Source organism: Oxyura jamaicensis, chromosome 14, assembly GCF_011077185.1.
Source record: "Oxyura jamaicensis isolate SHBP4307 breed ruddy duck chromosome 14, BPBGC_Ojam_1.0, whole genome shotgun sequence".
Lineage (NCBI taxonomy): Eukaryota > Metazoa > Chordata > Aves > Anseriformes > Anatidae > Oxyura > Oxyura jamaicensis.
The window spans coordinates 10,924,096-10,940,596 of NC_048906.1; the positions used below are offsets into that span (position 1 = coordinate 10,924,096).

Below are 16,501 nucleotides of genomic sequence, written 5' to 3' on the forward strand. Positions count from 1 at the left end.
GTGTGCGGCGGGGCCGGGCGGGCTGGAAGCCGCCGCCGGACCCACCCCGGGCGGGCTGGGGGGCCGGGTCTTCCCCCCGGGGCCTCCTCCGCCGCAGCCGAGGCCCGGCGCCATCGCGCGCGGCCTAGAGGCGTCGGTAGGACGGGGCTGCCCGGTGAGACGTGACCGTGGCGGCTGGGGTGTCCTGCGGCTTGGAGCGGTGCTCCAAGGCCCCCGGCGCTGCTGCTGGAACGGCTCCTGCGCTGCAGGATTCCAGCAGCACAAGTGACGAACGCTTCCCGGTGTGTCTTCCCACCTATCTCCTAGGAAAAGACGCTCTTGCAGCTGTCTTCACGGTCACCAGTGCTGTTTATTTCAGCCTCGAGCATCGAAACATCCCTTTCTAATCCTATAAAAACATGAAATAATGAACATTGAGGGGAAAACAGCATCCCCCTTCTGTGGGAGCAGTTGGGGCTGGGCCGAAAGAGGCGTGATCTGCTGATTAAACGAAGTGTAAGGAAATGGACGGCTGCCTTGTGAAGATGGGTGCTCAGTGATTTCCTACCCTGCCACTTGTGGTCTGCAGAGAGCTCCCGGTGGCCTTCTTGTACATAGATAATGCACGGATCATGGAATCAGTCAGAGATGCTCCAGAGATCTTGGAAGATGGGTGATTTCACAGCTAAATGCTGGAAGGCCAACTGTTGTACAGATGTGTACGTAAAAAAAAAAAAAAAAAAAAAAAAAAAGTGGTATGAATTAGACCCTATAAGGAGGGGAAATACCCAGGCTACAAGAAATGTGCTGCTAATCTGGTTTGGAAAATGGAGGCTTTTCTAAATAAGAATGCCGTGTTAGAATCAAGGCTACTGTGGCACAAAAGGGACCGTGTTCATGCTTTACTAGTTCATATCTATGTCTGACTCATATTTTCACAGCCTCTACAATAAGTGGGGGTTTGCTAGATTACTGGAAGTGTCTTTTTATAGGAGAAACTTTAGCTTTTGTTCCTGTATTACATCATCAGATGTTTTTTGTCTCATTGCCACTAGCAGGCTAGTTTTGTCCCACACAGCATATGATCCCAAGCTGTGCGGGAAATTGGCCTCTCTCTGCAGATCCTTCATTGTTTACGTAGAGCCTGAAGACTTTGGGGGTTTTGGAAATGCTCGTTATTGTGGTGGACATTACATCAGCTATTTATTTTAACCTGCATTTACAATTGTATCTCAACAGATCATCATCCATTAAGGGTTTGATCAAGTGTTCTGTTTTCTCACTTGAATTATTTAACAATGCCTGATAATGCAATGCAAAGTACAGACAAATATTCTCTCAAACTGTAAAGGTTAACCTTGAATCACTAAATGTAGGAAAAGCCTTTCCTTTGGTTGAAAATTGAAGAAAGGGACTTTCTCACTAAGGCTCATAACATATGCATTGAATCAGTCCCAATTTAATCTCTTAGAGCAGCATCTTAGCTGTTACTGAGTCTGTCTCATGCCTGATTATGAAGTGTGGCTGTGATTCCCTCCATATGGTTTTGTTGGAGAGTTCAGGTTGAACAAAGCTTGAATGCTAAGGCCTTTCTTTGAGTAGCTGACCTGAAATCTGGAGGAAATCATCTGTCCCTTGCCCCCCTGCCTGTCAAAAACTTCTCATAGGACTTCACACATTGCTCCTCTGTAGAACTGGATATGGAGTGGGTCCTTTCTCTGAGTCTGAGCCTAGGGCTGACTTCTTAGGAGGAACTGCAAGAACCCTTTGCTTCCATGCTTATGCAGGGAATAACTCCCGGATCCTCTTGTGGGTAAATCTTTGTGTCTTATGTTTTTCTTCCTGGTCTTTAAGTTGCTGTACTTCAGCAGGAACTCTTAAGTGGGACTCTTTGTGGATATTATTTGGAAGTTTGAGCATTTTAGTCATACATTTTCCTTTTTGTCAGTGCGTTAATGAAGGCTTTGGAGAAATGTCTTTGGTCATTGAGTCAAAGAGCAGGGAGACCAAGGGTACACTGCAGGTATCCTGGGTTTCTGGAATGGTATTGCATTCCCTTCAGTTTGGCTTTTTGCTCTTAAAGAAATCACATTTTGTAGGCTCTGCATTTCTCATGACTGTGACGCGGCATCCTATTGCTGTTGCTACTGAGAGCTGAAGATGCTGAGGTCTGTGTAAGATCAGCCTATAGCAATGAAATTACAAGTGCCCTTGGGCTGCCCGCGTAACGCGTCTGTGAGAGCACTTGCAGCTTTTAAGAATTCCTTAACTGGAAAGGCAATAGGCACCAGGCAACTCGGATCCCGTTGCTGATGTTGCATTCCATAAAAGCACAACTTACCGAGTTAGTGCTCCACACAAATTGGCCATGTTTTCAGCATGTCTTCATGTATTGCTGGTGATCTGGAAGTTCCAGTTAACACTGTCAGAAGAGTCTGGGGGTAGTCTCCAGTGTGAAGCATTCCTTTGATTGACTCTTTAGAAGTTAGCCTGATATGGGGAAGCATTCCTCTTCTGTCCCTTCCTTCACGTAACCCCTTTTCCCACCCACATCCTCCTTTCTAGGTGGGACTCGTGTTTGCAAAGGCCAACAGGCCATTTTGTCTGAGGGAGGCAGGTGACTTCTAATAACATTTTCAAGAATTGATACAAAGTGAAAGCAATGGTCCTGGGCAGAATGCTTGGTGTGGAGTTGGCCATTCTATGCCAAGTCTCTACATCACTGAGTTACTGCAATGAAGAATTAGATGTTGAGGAAGAAACAAACACACCATCTTTTTGCAAGTTGTGGCATTGTGATTTTCTTGCTGCATATCTTTATATGCATGTCTCTGCTTCTGAAGTAGGACGTAACAGTACCAGGGAACCGGCGCTTCTGATTCGTTCTTGTTTCACTGCACTTAAAGGAAACTGTTGCTGATGTCTTTGTGAAAAATATCAAAGCAAGCTACAGATCATTTTGGATGGCAAAAAGTTTTGTAGGCATTTTTAAGAGCTCCTGATCTAGTGAAGAATGAGTGGCAGCAGTTTAACTATGCACATGCTTCCCTTGCAGATTCAGCTGTGTGTAGGTCTCTTTCGATTTCCACTTAGTAGGATATTGAACTCTTGCTTTTTTCCCTTGTGTCTAGATGTGGTTGAATTTTAGCATTGGTGAGGCATCTTTTAAAACCTGTTGTCATTGCAGTCTCTTATAAGACTCCTTTTTTGAGGCTCTCCAAATCTAATGCGAGGGGGGAATTTTTTTAAAGTTTGCCTTCAGCTTTTTGTGTATCCGGTATTGTTGGAGTACAGGAAAAATGCATTTTTCCTACTGTTTTCTTAGCCTTTTTGTATAAAAAAGGCTAAATAAAGAGCATTTCCAAAAGTGACAATGTCCCAGCTGGGAGATTGGCTTTTGCTAGACCCTGAGAAGAAATAGAAAACTCTAAGTTGTTCCTAAGTAAATGATGCTTTGTTGGTATTATGACCTACAACTCCCAAATCTCTTAGGCTACCTGGGAGGTTCTGAGAGTCCTGTAAGAACCAAGAGCAGCAAACACAACTCTCCAAAACCAGCTCACTTCTGTGCTGTGCTCTGCAGATGTTCCTGCAGTAAAATAGCTCCAACCAAAGCTAGTTGGAGTCACCGTGCTTATCCATCGCCCCCATCTCCCACATCATGCTGTTAGCCAACATAGATTCCAAAGAGCTTTATAGAGTGAATAAATAACTTTGTTCCTCTTTGACAGGTATAAGGACTGCAGCACAGAAAAGGAAGCTAACTTTTCAATCTCGCATAGTAAATTGGTGACAAATCTAGAAGAACAATTTTGTCTTATGTAGTTGTCACAAATACATGCTACAGGCTGGAACAGGCTTCTCTTCATCTCTTTGGCAGGTGAATTTAAAGCTTATTTTGTGAAGGTCTTAACACCAACATTTTAACAGCATGATAAACAAGTTTGATGCTATGACTGCAAACAGGGCATCTCCCATCTCAAATGTTCTGTGCCCTGTGGAGACTTAGGTTGTTATCCAGTTACATTACTGTGTAAAATGATTGATACGTCACTTCTCTGAACCTTCTAACTTGGCACAATTTTCAGGGTGTTTGTTTTGTATTCTTTTTTGTCTGCTTAACAGATTACCTCCTTTTTTGGAGAACTAACACAGTACTGCTTCATATTTATTTTCAAATTCTGAATTTCCTAACCTAAAAGCAAACATATTTTTACCGCTACGTGGAACAGAGTTATTTTCTGTCTGGAGTCTTTACAAGACAAAAACTTAAACTGCAGTTTTCTGTTTGTGTATCAGTAGAGCCCAGTATTTGCTTAACCTGATGTAGACCCGGCTAAATATGTCACCTGCTTCTGTAGTTTGCCTAAGTTGTCTAACCTTTCAGATTCATTCTTGTAGAGAGATGTGTAACAATAAGAGTTTGTGGACGTGAGTTACTTTTAAATAAGCTTTACATCTCTAATTATGTTTATATCTATTTTCTAGAACTATGCCAAGGAAAAGAAAGCTGTTGGCTGAATTAAGAGCTCTCCAAAGCAACTCCAGCGTCCCTCCCTCTGATGCCTTGGAGAACCTGAACACCACTCCTGATGGGGACTCTTCTCCAAAAAGCAGCAAATATTTTGCAACTGAGAAAAAGAAGTCTTTCCAACTAGAAGCAGATTTTTTCAGCCAGCCCTGTATTAGTCTGGCCAAATCCTTTCTAGGACAGGTAAGAGATGAACACTGAGATTCCTGTGCTGGAGCATGTGCTAGCTAATAATTTAGTGTAAAAGGATGAAATTCTTTTTCTGCAATTTGACCATAGGGCTTTTCTATTTTAGGAATACTGTTCTCCTCATTCTTTCTCTTGTAAAGTTTAGGAAATTAAAGACTAGTAGCTAAATCTATTTTGGATGAAGACATAACAGTAATTTTTTTAGGTTTAATTTATTGTCACATTTCAGAATTAGTTTATTTTTGTGGCATTTTTCTCCCTTATTTTCTGTTTTACTGAAATGCACTTTATTGTTTGTGGTTTGAAGGTTGCTTGAGGCCAACTATTTTCTTTTCAGGTATTCCTTTATTTGTTTTTGGCTCCTGCTTTGCCCACTGGAAAGTAATGCTGTGCAGTCAACATCATTTTCTCCTCTACTTCCATTTTATATCTTAAGATGCTAATAGCATGCCAGGTCCTTGGCCTTTCTTGACCAATATCCACTGTCACAGGGTACTGGAATATCCCATTCTCACCTGGAAGTACACTATGAAAGCTGTCTCTCGCACTCTCTGCTTTTATTTTTGCTGTTCTGCATAACTCAGTATTGTCAGTAGAGATGGTGAGCTTGCTAACAATCACCTTTCCCAGATTATTAGCACAAATATGTGAGGCAACCTAAGCCCTAGCATGGAGGCCTCTGGGATTCCACAGTCCCACAGTTAAACTCTGAGCTGTTATTCCTACCTTTTGTTTCTGAGTTTTTGAGTAATTACTTGTTGATGAAAGTACCTTCTACCTTACCCCACTGCAGAAATTTTGAGGAATCTGTGGACCTTGCTGAAAGCCTTTGGAAATCAGAGTACGGGAGATTAAGTGTGACTCTTCTGCTCAGCAAGTCCTTCAGAAAACCCTCCGGCTCTCTTTATGGGAGGGAGTTCCTCCAATGTTGTCCCTAGAAAAAGTTCCAGTCTGGGACCTCCTAAACACAACTGCAAAATGTATTTTTAGTTTTACTGCTACAATCTTATCTGACTTTTTTTTTTTTATATATACCTTTATTATCTGTAGGGTGAACTCTCTGGGTTCTCATTGGTTTAGATAACTTCAGGAATTTGTTCCACTAACTGTTGTTTTTGGCGTGTATTGCTGTGTCTAGCTTTGGTTTTATTTTTGAAGGATACTGTCTTGCTTGTAATTGATGCCTTTGCTCTGCTTTTTAACCCTGCTGTTTTTTTTTATTCTTTCTCAGCTTTTCTCTCAGACGTCATGATGTGTATTTGCTCTTTATAGACTTCCTGCTAGAGGCTTGCCTTTCCTGCTTTGGCCTTTGGCTGCCTCTTTTAAGTTCTTGCTAACAAGCTTCCTCATTTTATGTAGTTTCCCCTTTTTGCTGGTAAGCAATACTGTAATAGATTATTTTTAGACCTGAAAGCTTGTGGAAGGACACTGAACTTTATACTTCATGGCTGAAAGTTCAACAAATTGAACAACTTCGTGAAAGTTGCTTTTCAGAGATGAGTCTTTGGAGGACACTTTGCATTTTGTTCTGCATCACTTCGAGAGTTTATATACTAACATTTGTTGGTATCTAAAAAATAAGGTCTGTGGCCAATTCTTCTGGTATTTTCTTAGTCTATATGAAGATACCTGAAGTTTTCTTGTACTGGTGCATTTTTTGTTGTCTTAATGATTCCAACATCCTCAGGCATTCTGTTGCCCCAGGCAGATATTTTAGTCCCAATTCCATACTTTTCCTATTTAGGCCTAGAATTACAAACAAGGCAAATTCTGTGTTAATTTTAGATTTTCTTTGAGGTTTAACTCCCAGTCTCCCATGCTGTAATCTATGGTTTCATTTTGATATAACTGCATTGGTAGTTTATAGTGTTTACTTTCATTATCTTTGCTCTACCAGATTTTGGAGGTGCCTGGTTTGTTAGTATTACTTATTTTAAACTGTTACAACTGTAAATAGTTTGTCTGAAGAGTGAGGGAAATGCCTGCATACTCTTAAAATTGTAACTTTGTCATTGCATTTCATCATATTGAAAGATAAATTTGGCCGTGTAGATGTGCTTTTGGGGTGTTCACAGACACTGGTGCTTCTCTGAAGTCACTGTTGTTCACAAAAACTATCAAATGGTGCTTTCAGTGATGAAACCATAGTGCAGTATATTATAAACACAAAAAAAAGCCGTACAGAGTTTAGTGTTTATTTTTCTAGAGAATCTTTTCACTGTTCTGGTTGTGTTTTTCCCCATCTACTTTGTTTTATTTAAGGAGGTAGCAGCAGTGAGGAACATACTGCAGTAACAAAGATCCTTTGTTGTCTGCCTGAAGCCACTTTTCAGCTCTCCTGCAATTGCCCTCTCCATGGTGTAGAAAATAACCAAAGTATCAGTAGTACTTCTGTCTCTATAGCCACTGGGATTATTTTTTTTTTTTGAAACACCTCCAGGAGAGAGAGACTACCCAATCACAGTAGTTATTTAATAATGCTACTGTCATATTTCTTCTGATCGAAGGAATACATATTTGTGGTGCTTCAGAGTTGATATTAGTGGTGCTTTTTTGCCTTAAACCTCTAGCTCTCCTTCTGGGTTGAGGTGGAGAATACAGAAATAACCACAAAAGAAGCTCTGTGGGCTGTGGAGATTGCTGCTTTGTTGTATATATGGTCATGACTTTGTTCTGTATGATAGTGTAACATCTAGACCCTCCTAGCTTTTTGCTGAGTGAATGACAGGTAGAAATTGCTTGTATTGGGATGTGGCCCAGACAGCAGAAACTGAAGGAGTCCTTATTAGCTTACGGACGGAACTCGTGGAGATAGAGGAGAGTAGGCTGTACCATCGTGCCCTTTTTTCTGACTTGCTTCCACAACCCTTGTGCTGTGGTTGTTTTGTACAGGGGGTTGCTAACCGATGCTCCCTGACCTCTGTTTCAGATTTTAGTTCGCCGACTTCCTGATGGCAGGGAGCTCTGGGGGAGGATCGTTGAAACAGAAGCCTATCTGGGTGGGGAAGATGAAGCTTCCCACTCGAAAGGTGGGAAGCAAACTCAGCGAAACGCAGCGATGTTCATGAAACCAGGAACCCTGTACGTGTATCAGATCTATGGGATTTACTTCTGCGTGAATGTTTCCAGCCAAGGTAAGCTGAGGCTGAAAGAGATTTAATGCCTGCAGCACGGGTCTGATATTTCAGTCTACATTTGCTGCGTTGCAGTCACTCGTGAGTTCCCTATGGACTCTGTGAAGTCAGTGACTTGTCATCATCTTTCCTTGGGACCTTGGTTTTGCCATTGTAAGCGGTGTGTAGCTGTGGCCAGCGTGGTAGCTTCAGACGCTACAAGCAGGGCCCATCTCTGGCGACGCAGTGACCAGCCAGATGGGGTTTTTGTCCCAGCTGCAAGCTCTATGGCTATTCAGATGCAGAAATAAAGATCAAGGACTGGAAGGGAATCTTGACAGGATGGAGCTTTCAGTTTTGATGACCAGAGCTGCTGCCTTATTCATGTGAGTCGGTGAACTTTGTTCCTTGAAGGTGGTGATGTCTAAGTGTAAGCAAGTAGTCACTACAGGACCATTTTAGCTGCTTTGCTGTATCTTAAGAAAAAGAAAAAGAAAAAAAAAAAAGGGCCAGGCTGTTACAGGATCTTTAATCTATTATTCTCAAGATAATAGAAGCCCTAATCAAATGATTCTCCTTTTAACAAGCAGGTGTTGCTTGTAGACCTGTTTTTTGCTTTACTTACAAATGACAGTGTTTGCCTTGGAGTAAAGTTATTGGTTAATTAGACACCTTGAAATGGCATTGAAATGGCAGCATGTATTCCTTAAACACGTCGTTTGAAAAATCTCAAAAACTTTTTTCTTTTTCACCACTGCAAAGATAGATCTTAAAAACAAAAACAAACAAGCAAAAAACCTTGCTTGTATATTCCTTACTGGAAAGCAAGTGCTGTCACAGTGACTGTTAATCCTCAGGTTCTGGCCTTTGGACATGAGCCAAGCAGAAAAACAGCCCCAGGTAATACTGTGGGGGAAGAGCCTGACTTCCCAAATGGAAGTCTGCAGTCTGATGGATGAACACGTGAATTTCATTACGATGTCTCTGCCAAATCTGTTCAGATAATGAAAGAAGAATGTTTTTTTGTTCAGGTTGGGGCTTTTAGTGTATGAAATATTAGCAATAATTATTTTTTTTTTTTAAAAAAAAAAAGATGCTTAGCCTTTGAATGCTAAAAGATTTCCTTGAAATCTATGCTTTCGGAAATTTTCCCTTATATACCTATGTTTAGTTTTGTAGCAAAACAGTCAATGAGCTCGCTGTTTTGGTGGAATTAGTTTGGAGATTGGGGTCTCTTTGCTTTTTTTCTGTGATAATGGCTAACAAAGAATTTATATCCCTCTTCCTAAATAGCTCCAAGCCACACCTTTAAAAGTTAGGCTGTTTGGAAATTTGAAGATTTAGCAGAGCTCTTCACTTTATTTTTAGTTTCTTATGTTATTTGTGTTGCATTAGGACATTCTCCCATTTGTGTGACCAGGCATTTTGTTCCCTAAGCAATGCCCAAGACAGTGGGTCTCTGCATTAAAGCAGAGAGAAAACTTGTATGAAACAAAAAGATCTGTTAGTAAGTTATTACCTGTCTTTGCCAGGATCTTCCTGTGCTTTAAAAAGAAATGAACTCAGCCTCTGTCTGCTCTGCAGCCCTGATACGGTGCTGTGGGGACACCGAGTCTGAGATGACAAAGTGTAAGAACAGGCCCTGGAAGTATTTCTGTTCCCTGTCTGTTCTTGGGCACCACAGCTCTCAGACCCTTGCTCTAGAAAGGATTTTTCTCTCTTTGAATGTCAGTTGGTACTGCACGATGACTTTTGCATAATCAATTATTCATTTAGGCCTGTTCTGCTATGGAGTGTTGGCTGTTAGGTAAGAGGGGAAGCTTTTGATGGTGACTGAGGCCTTTATGTGAGTTTTCTGTACTCTGCAGGGTTGGGGTGCAGGAGGAAATGCCCAGCAGATTTTGCTTTGCAGCCTTAGGTTTGCTGCCCCAGCAGTGCCCTGCTTTGGTCTTTCAGGCCGGGTGGCCACATTAGTAGCATGATCTGGCCCTCATGCTGGAAATACCTGTTTGCTCAGGGCAAACTGACCAGTTTTGCATTGCTGGCAAGCCCTTGTGCTGCTTCCACAGCAGGGGCCTGATGAGGAAGGGGCACATTTCAACAGAGCCACTGGCTGCTGTCCTGCCACAGCTCAGCTTCTTGAACCGAGTGACCAGAGCACTGATTTGGAGCTGTTAGCGCAATGAAAGCAGCTGTACTTTCACTGGAGGAAGATCAAAGCGCCGTGCTCTCTGTGTTTTGCTACCTTCTTGGCACAGATGCTACATGGGGCTGTCCCAGACACATGCGCTGTTGGGACCAGGCAAGCAGCACAAGTTGGACTGTTGGTGCAGACAACAGCTAAACTCTGACTTGAATTGTGCAGGCTGCTTTTTGCTTCTTAATCAGCTCAGGATCTAAGACAGTACCATACGTGCAAGGCTTTATATGCCTCTCATCCTTGCTGCTCTCTGCATACCTTCTCAAGACTGAGGTATTTGGCTCTTGAGCCTCTCGGTCTTTAAAGCTCCTTTTTCATAGGTAGCCTTGTAGCATTGTCTGTTTTCATACCAGCCGGGATAAACATCTTCTGGTTTTTGTATTGCATTACAAAAGCAATTACATAAGCATTTGGTTTATGCTAGACTTTAAGCTCAGCGGTGTCACTCGGGGATAGGAAGAGGCATGTCACCAGTAGAGCTGTGCTGCCAGAGATGTGTGGTAGAGCAGCTACCAAAGCAAGTCTTACTGCAAGACCCACCACCACTGCAGGGTCCTCAACAGGAAGTCCTCAGCCCAGCGTGATGCTGCTGACGGATGGCAAAAGCACTTCAGCTGTAGCATGTAGCCTCGCCACGTTGAGGCGAGAAGTTGAGGCTGTTTGTGTATTCAGTCAAGTCCACAAGGCTGTGTTTTTGTGTTCCTAAAACCGTAACAAGCTGAAGGGTGGTCTCGTATTTTCTGTCACAGAGGAAGGGGAAATCTTAGTGTACATCACTGAGATAAAGCTGAATCGTGGGACTGTGCTGGAGGAGGCCTTTCCCATTACTGTGTCAGGACTGATACTGCCTGAAGCCATAGAGTGTGTCACTGCGTGGTGTTTTTGGAGAAATCATAAAAGATAGAGAAAGAAAAGTTTATAGAAAAATATAACCAATGTCCTTCAATGTGCATGAATCCTACCGTGAATCTTGGCAACAGCAGAATAATCTTAGTACAAAGAGCCTTCCCAAGGGCTAAGAGGGATGCTGGGCTTCCCTCGCTTCGGGAAGACAATAAATGCCAGTCAAGCTTCTCTTTGACTTGCTGTGATTTTTTTTCTCAGGCATTTGCCAATGTGAGCATTTTGCTGCCAGATCTGAAATAATCTCTTGTAAAATCAGAATCCTGGTGATTCTCTGCTCAGGCCCAGGGTCACACAGGGTGGACTTCTCCCTAACTTTTGGATCCTAGACCAGGACTTTGAAGGAAGTGCTTTGAGAGCAGTGAGTCAGATGGGTGGAGAGAGAAGAAAACGTCTCTACAGCAGCCAGGAGCTGTTTCCAAGAATGAGAGCTGGAGTTGATCCACGGAGGGAGAAGCAAGCTGCACAGCGCGGGTGTGGAACTTCATTATCATTTCATGATTTCTAGCTGCCCAGGGAGAGAATTGGCCTCTGCATTGCTGCTAGATCCCAGCTTTTAGCTCTAAACTCTACTCGGTACATGCAGTGCCTCTGAGGCATGGGAGGTAAATACACTGTCTCTGGACTGCAGCAGAGGACCCAAGCTGCGCTGCTGCTGACGGCACGGCGGTGGCAGTGTCTGTGTCAGGCTGCTGCTGAAGCCAGGTGACCCAAGAGCTCACAGTGGCAGGCTGCAGGAAGGGAAGAAGGAAGGCTCAAGCGCTCTGGCAGGTAGGAGGTGAGCCAGAAGGATTTAGGCACTATTTAGTAGTTAAACTAAAACTTCTGATATGCCAATACACTCAGGCGGTCCTGAACGTCAGCCCACGGGCTGGGAGGGCAAAGAAAGCAGTGGCTCATCAAAGCATCCCTGCACTCATATCCTGCCTGGTGTCTCTTCCCAAAGCTCTCACACTCAGGGGCTGCTGGCTCAGAGCAGAGAGGGGTCTGTGTTGCACACAGCTACAAAGAGTTGGAAAACGTTCTAGTGGAAACACACAAAGAGCAGCCAGAGCCAAGTACCAGGTACACCCTGCCACTGCTCTGTGGATGCTCTGGAGCACCTGGAGTTTCTCTGAGGGCTTGTCTTTCTTCACGTGAACTCCCAAAGACTTGCTTTAATTCACATGTAACCACAGTTTCCACTTGCATTTGTGATGGATGAAGGCAAGTAGTGTAATTAGCAGTTCCTCGGAATCCCACAGTTGTTCCTGGTGAGTGAGACAGCATCCCAACATGAAGGATGTTTCTGTTTGCATGGATGAAAAGCAGAATTAGGACACGGAGCATGTTCTTAAAAATCTCAAATGAGCTTTGAGCTCTAAATCACTGTCACACAGGGAAGCAGCTTTTGGCTGCTAGATTAGCATCAATCCCTTTCCTTAGAGAAGGGAGTGTTTGGAAACAGATTGCGGACAGCTGTTGGAATTAAGACTGTTTATTTCACTGAGCTGCACTGAGGGCGGTGGGCGTTCTGTGCAGGTTCAAGGCAAGAGGCACACCTTGCAAAAGCAAGAAATGAGGCCTTCATTGTATTGGTTCGTTGGGAACCCAGGAGAGTAGTTTATTGTGGCACTTGTACAGAATATGAGATGGATTCTATTTTTGGAAACTGCAGGTCCCTAGGGATCTGGTGGGCTACAGAAGAGCCTTTGCCAGGCTTGAGCATGGCTCCAGATGTTTGAGGCTGGAGAGGGAGAGGAGATTCTTGTGGAGCAGCATCACCAGAGCGCAGATGCTGGAGAGAAGGAATGTCGTGGGCGGCCCCAGCACAACGGGTGCTGTGTGGGGCAGCACACAGATCACATTGCCAGGCTCTCAGCTCGCCCACTCAAGGTCATGAGAAGACCTTCCCTGCTCCCCAGTGGAAAATATCAAGGAAGTATTTACGTCCCACTTAGGCTGGATATCCTCCTTGCAGGGGAATTTCTCTGCTCAGAGCTGTATCTTTGCTTCACTGTCACCAAAATGAGGGGGAGCAGCTGGTCACAGTGGCTGTGGGGAGCTGGAGTTTCCAAAGGCTCCTGACAGGGAGATGAATCACATTTGAGAAGAGAATGGCAGCTTTCTTCCCTCCTCGTTGCAGGTGGGCCATCTCTGCAGAAGGGATGCTCCCAGGGCCAGGCATCCTGCAGCCAGAGATGGTGCAGCCCCTGCCTGCCCCAGGACCCCATCCTGTGAGATCCCTGGCACGAGGATTCAGATCACACTCCTCTGAAGCTCTGCAGTTACCCAAAGCCACGTTTGTCCCACCCACACCTCAGACGGGCGCTGGCATTGGTAACGCCTCCGTCCCACGCTCCCTCAGCAGTAGCCCAGACAGGGGCTGCTCCCAGTGCCTGCCGCTGCCTGCCGGGAGGCTTTGTCCAGCCTCACTCCACAAGCTGTCTCTTTCTGTTGGCAGCATCCACACTCATTCCTCCTCTCCTTTGTTAGCTGGAGATCTTATAATCAGAGTTTATTATAAATCCACTGGGTTTGGGAGCAGCTTCAGATAGTTATGCCAAAACTGAACCATATGTGTGTTTATTCCCGAACATTGTGCTGACATAAGAAAAACCTCTTGTCCTCTGGCAAGCCTTGGAGCAGCAGCGAGACCTGGGAACATCAAGAAGTGGGGTTAAGGAAGAGCAAGTCAGCTCTGATGAATCAAGGACCCAGAGTTATGGGACGCCAGCTATTCAGAATAGGGAAGGGAATGCGCTGACCATGGGTTAGCAGCTGACTTGGGGCTGCGACAGCCTGGGAGAAGTACAGGCCCTGCGGCTGGTGCTGCAGGTGATTCCCTGCTCCCCCAGGCTTAGAACTGCGGTGCTTCCACTGGCCTTGGGGCTCAGCGCAGAGATGCTCTTGACAAAGCAGCCTGTACTAACTCGTGGTTCTTGTTCCGCACAGGGGAAGGGGCTGCAGTCTTACTTCGTTCTTTGGAGCCTCTTCGGGGTTTAGATGTGATGAGAGAGCTACGCAGTGCTGCAAGGAAAGGACCCGCAAAGCCACTGAAGGACTGGCAGCTGTGTAATGGGCCCTCCAAGCTCTGCCAAGCGTTTGGGATTGATAAAGCTTTTGACCAAAGGGACCTGACTCAAGATGCAGCCATCTGGATGGTACCTGGACATGAACTACCAGGGGAGCAGGATGTGGTAGCCACAACCAGGATTGGTGTTGGCAACAGGGGAGAATGGTCACACAAACCTCTCAGGTTTTATTTACGAGGAAACAAATTTGTAAGTGTTGTAGACAAGAAAATAGAGAGAGAGATGGCAGTAATGGGACCCTCCTCTTGAAGCTGATGAGTCTTGTGAGTGTGCCACCATCCAGGACTTGATCTGTGCTCTGTATGAGAGCCTCAAGCTACGTTGTGGCAGCAGCAAGGACAGCTTGTAGGTTTTTAACAATAAATGTACTTTATCACAATGAAGACAACAAGGTGGAATTTTATTGGGGGGGGGGGGGACGACAGATGGGCATGGCTCTCCCAGCCAAAAGGGATTTTGGTTTTGAGTACTGAAGGGCACTGGAGGCATTGTGAACAGATCCAGGATCTGGTAAGGTGGCTGACTGGTGAAGGTTCGTGATGCTGGCCTGCTGTGCTGCTGCCCAGTAGAGGCTTCCCACTTGGCATCTTCTGGGGAATAGCCAACAGACCGGGTGGCAGCAGGGCTGACAGAAAGGATGAGAGAGCTGTGTTTGATCAGCCTGGAGGAGTGGAGGTAAAAGAAGAATCTTACTGTTGCCTACAGCTACCTAGTGGGAGGATGTAGAGAAGGCAGAGCCAGAGTTCTGTCAGAGGTACACAGGGGCAGGATGAGAGGTAATGAGCACAAGCTAGAAAACAGGAAATTCTCATTAGCTACATGGAAAACGTTTTTGCCATGAGGGTGGTCAGACACTGGAACAGGAGCCCAGAGAAGCTGTGAGCAATCTGTCCTGGGAGGCATTCAGACCTCCTCTAGACAAGCTCCTGCGTGACCCGACCTGATGCATTTTTCTTTGAGCAAATATTTGGACAAGAGACCCTGTTCAATCTACCCCAGTCTATAAAGTCTATCATTTTTTTGTTTATTTTTCCTGCTGCTTTTGAGACCAGTTCAAAACTTATAAGTATGTGAGCCTGAACACAGAGAAAGCACCAATGCTGAGGTTTCTGCTTCGCAGCACTGCAACCTGCCGTGAGGTGCAGTGTGTGTGTGGAAGGGGCACTTAGGATTCCGGGCAAAACCCACGGAACTGCAGCCCTGCTGGCAGTTTGCTTTGGAGATACGTCACCAAGCCATGCAGCCAGGCCAAACATTTGCTTGGGTCTCAGGCTTTAGTGGCCACCAGCTAGTGTTAGGAACCTCTGTGCCACAGCTTTGCTGCAACTTCCCCCACGGAGAGCTGCACCCTGCCTTACCGTGACAGGACCGTGGGGTGGGAGCGCGAGGGAACGCTGTGCTGCACTCGGCCACAGCTTGCACAAATGCTATTGCCAGGTTGGCGCTACTAGAGCCAATGTGCCCTGCTGACCTCGGGCAGGATTTGTCTTCTCACCTGCCAGCCAGGCACAGCTGGGTGATGGCCGGCAGCCTGTGGGCTAGCCCCTTCCCCGTTAGGTCCATTGCTTACCTGTGTCCACATCCTGTCAGTGACGTGTGGCACTTGGCTTCATCTGGCAGTCTGTGCCTGCATCATCCCTATGACCACAAATGGAAATGACAGGGATTCCTCTCCACCTTTAGGATGCATGTGCAAGAAAAAGTTCAAGTTTCCAACCCCCTCATCGCATGAGAAGACTCTTGTCCTGCTCCTCCAAAGGGTCTTAGTTATGTCCAGCTCATGAATGCCCTGAGATGCATTTGCTGGGGACGGGATGGGCCAAGGGGCCCTGCAGCAAGGTTGTGCTGATTTTAGCTCAGACATCACTTTTGTCCTTCGGTAACATCCTTGCTTGCAGCTGCAGGGGAAGACGCACAAAAGGGACTGGAGTGAAGGAGCTGTCATCAGGTATCCAGCACGCTGTGGGTCCTGTGCTCCCTCGGTGCAGCTGCACCTTGCTGGTGGTGGGTATGTTGGGCAACACATTTTTCACCCCTGCTGTGTGGGCAAGTGAAGCCACTCTCACAGTCCTGCAGCTCTGGGGAAAAGTTCAAGCTTGTGTGTGTGTTCTGTGCGGTATACAGGAAGGTCTTCATGAGGAGCCTGATGGTCTTTACACACCACATGTCCCTGGAAGCCACCACCACAGAAGCAAAAGTTCCCCCTGCCCCCTTTCCTGGACGCACAGAACAGAGCTGTAGGGGTGCCCAGGATCTCAGTAACCCCTAGCCTGGGGCCCGGGACCTTCTCTGCCCTCACCCATGCAGCAGCAGGAGCTCAGCGTTACTCTTTAAGAGAAGAGGTAAAACACACACTTTGCTGCAGCTGATGGCAGAATGTCCCTGCCTTGCTGCTGCCTTGGACCCCATCATGGTGAGCAGCTGTGGGGAGCTGTTCAAGCATTGCTGAACCGGGTAAGGAAACACAGCCACGTACATAGCCGTGTGTTGTTTTTCAGCTGGATGGCTTTAA

The 16,501-nt window shown here is 45.6% G+C and overlaps 1 protein-coding gene across 1 annotated transcript; it reads left to right on the top strand.

Moving 5' to 3' along the window:
• Positions 1 to 3,710: 3,710 nt before the first annotated feature.
• MPG (N-methylpurine DNA glycosylase) lies at positions 3,711 to 14,377 on the top strand. The gene is made up of 4 exons (XM_035339855.1): positions 3,711 to 3,855; positions 4,468 to 4,693; positions 7,629 to 7,833; positions 13,850 to 14,377. The coding sequence occupies exons 2-4, from the start codon at positions 4,472 to 4,474 to the stop codon at positions 14,236 to 14,238; spliced, it is 816 nt and encodes a 271-aa protein (XP_035195746.1). The 5' UTR covers positions 3,711 to 3,855; positions 4,468 to 4,471; the 3' UTR covers positions 14,239 to 14,377.
• The last annotated feature ends 2,124 nt before the right edge of the window (positions 14,378 to 16,501 follow it).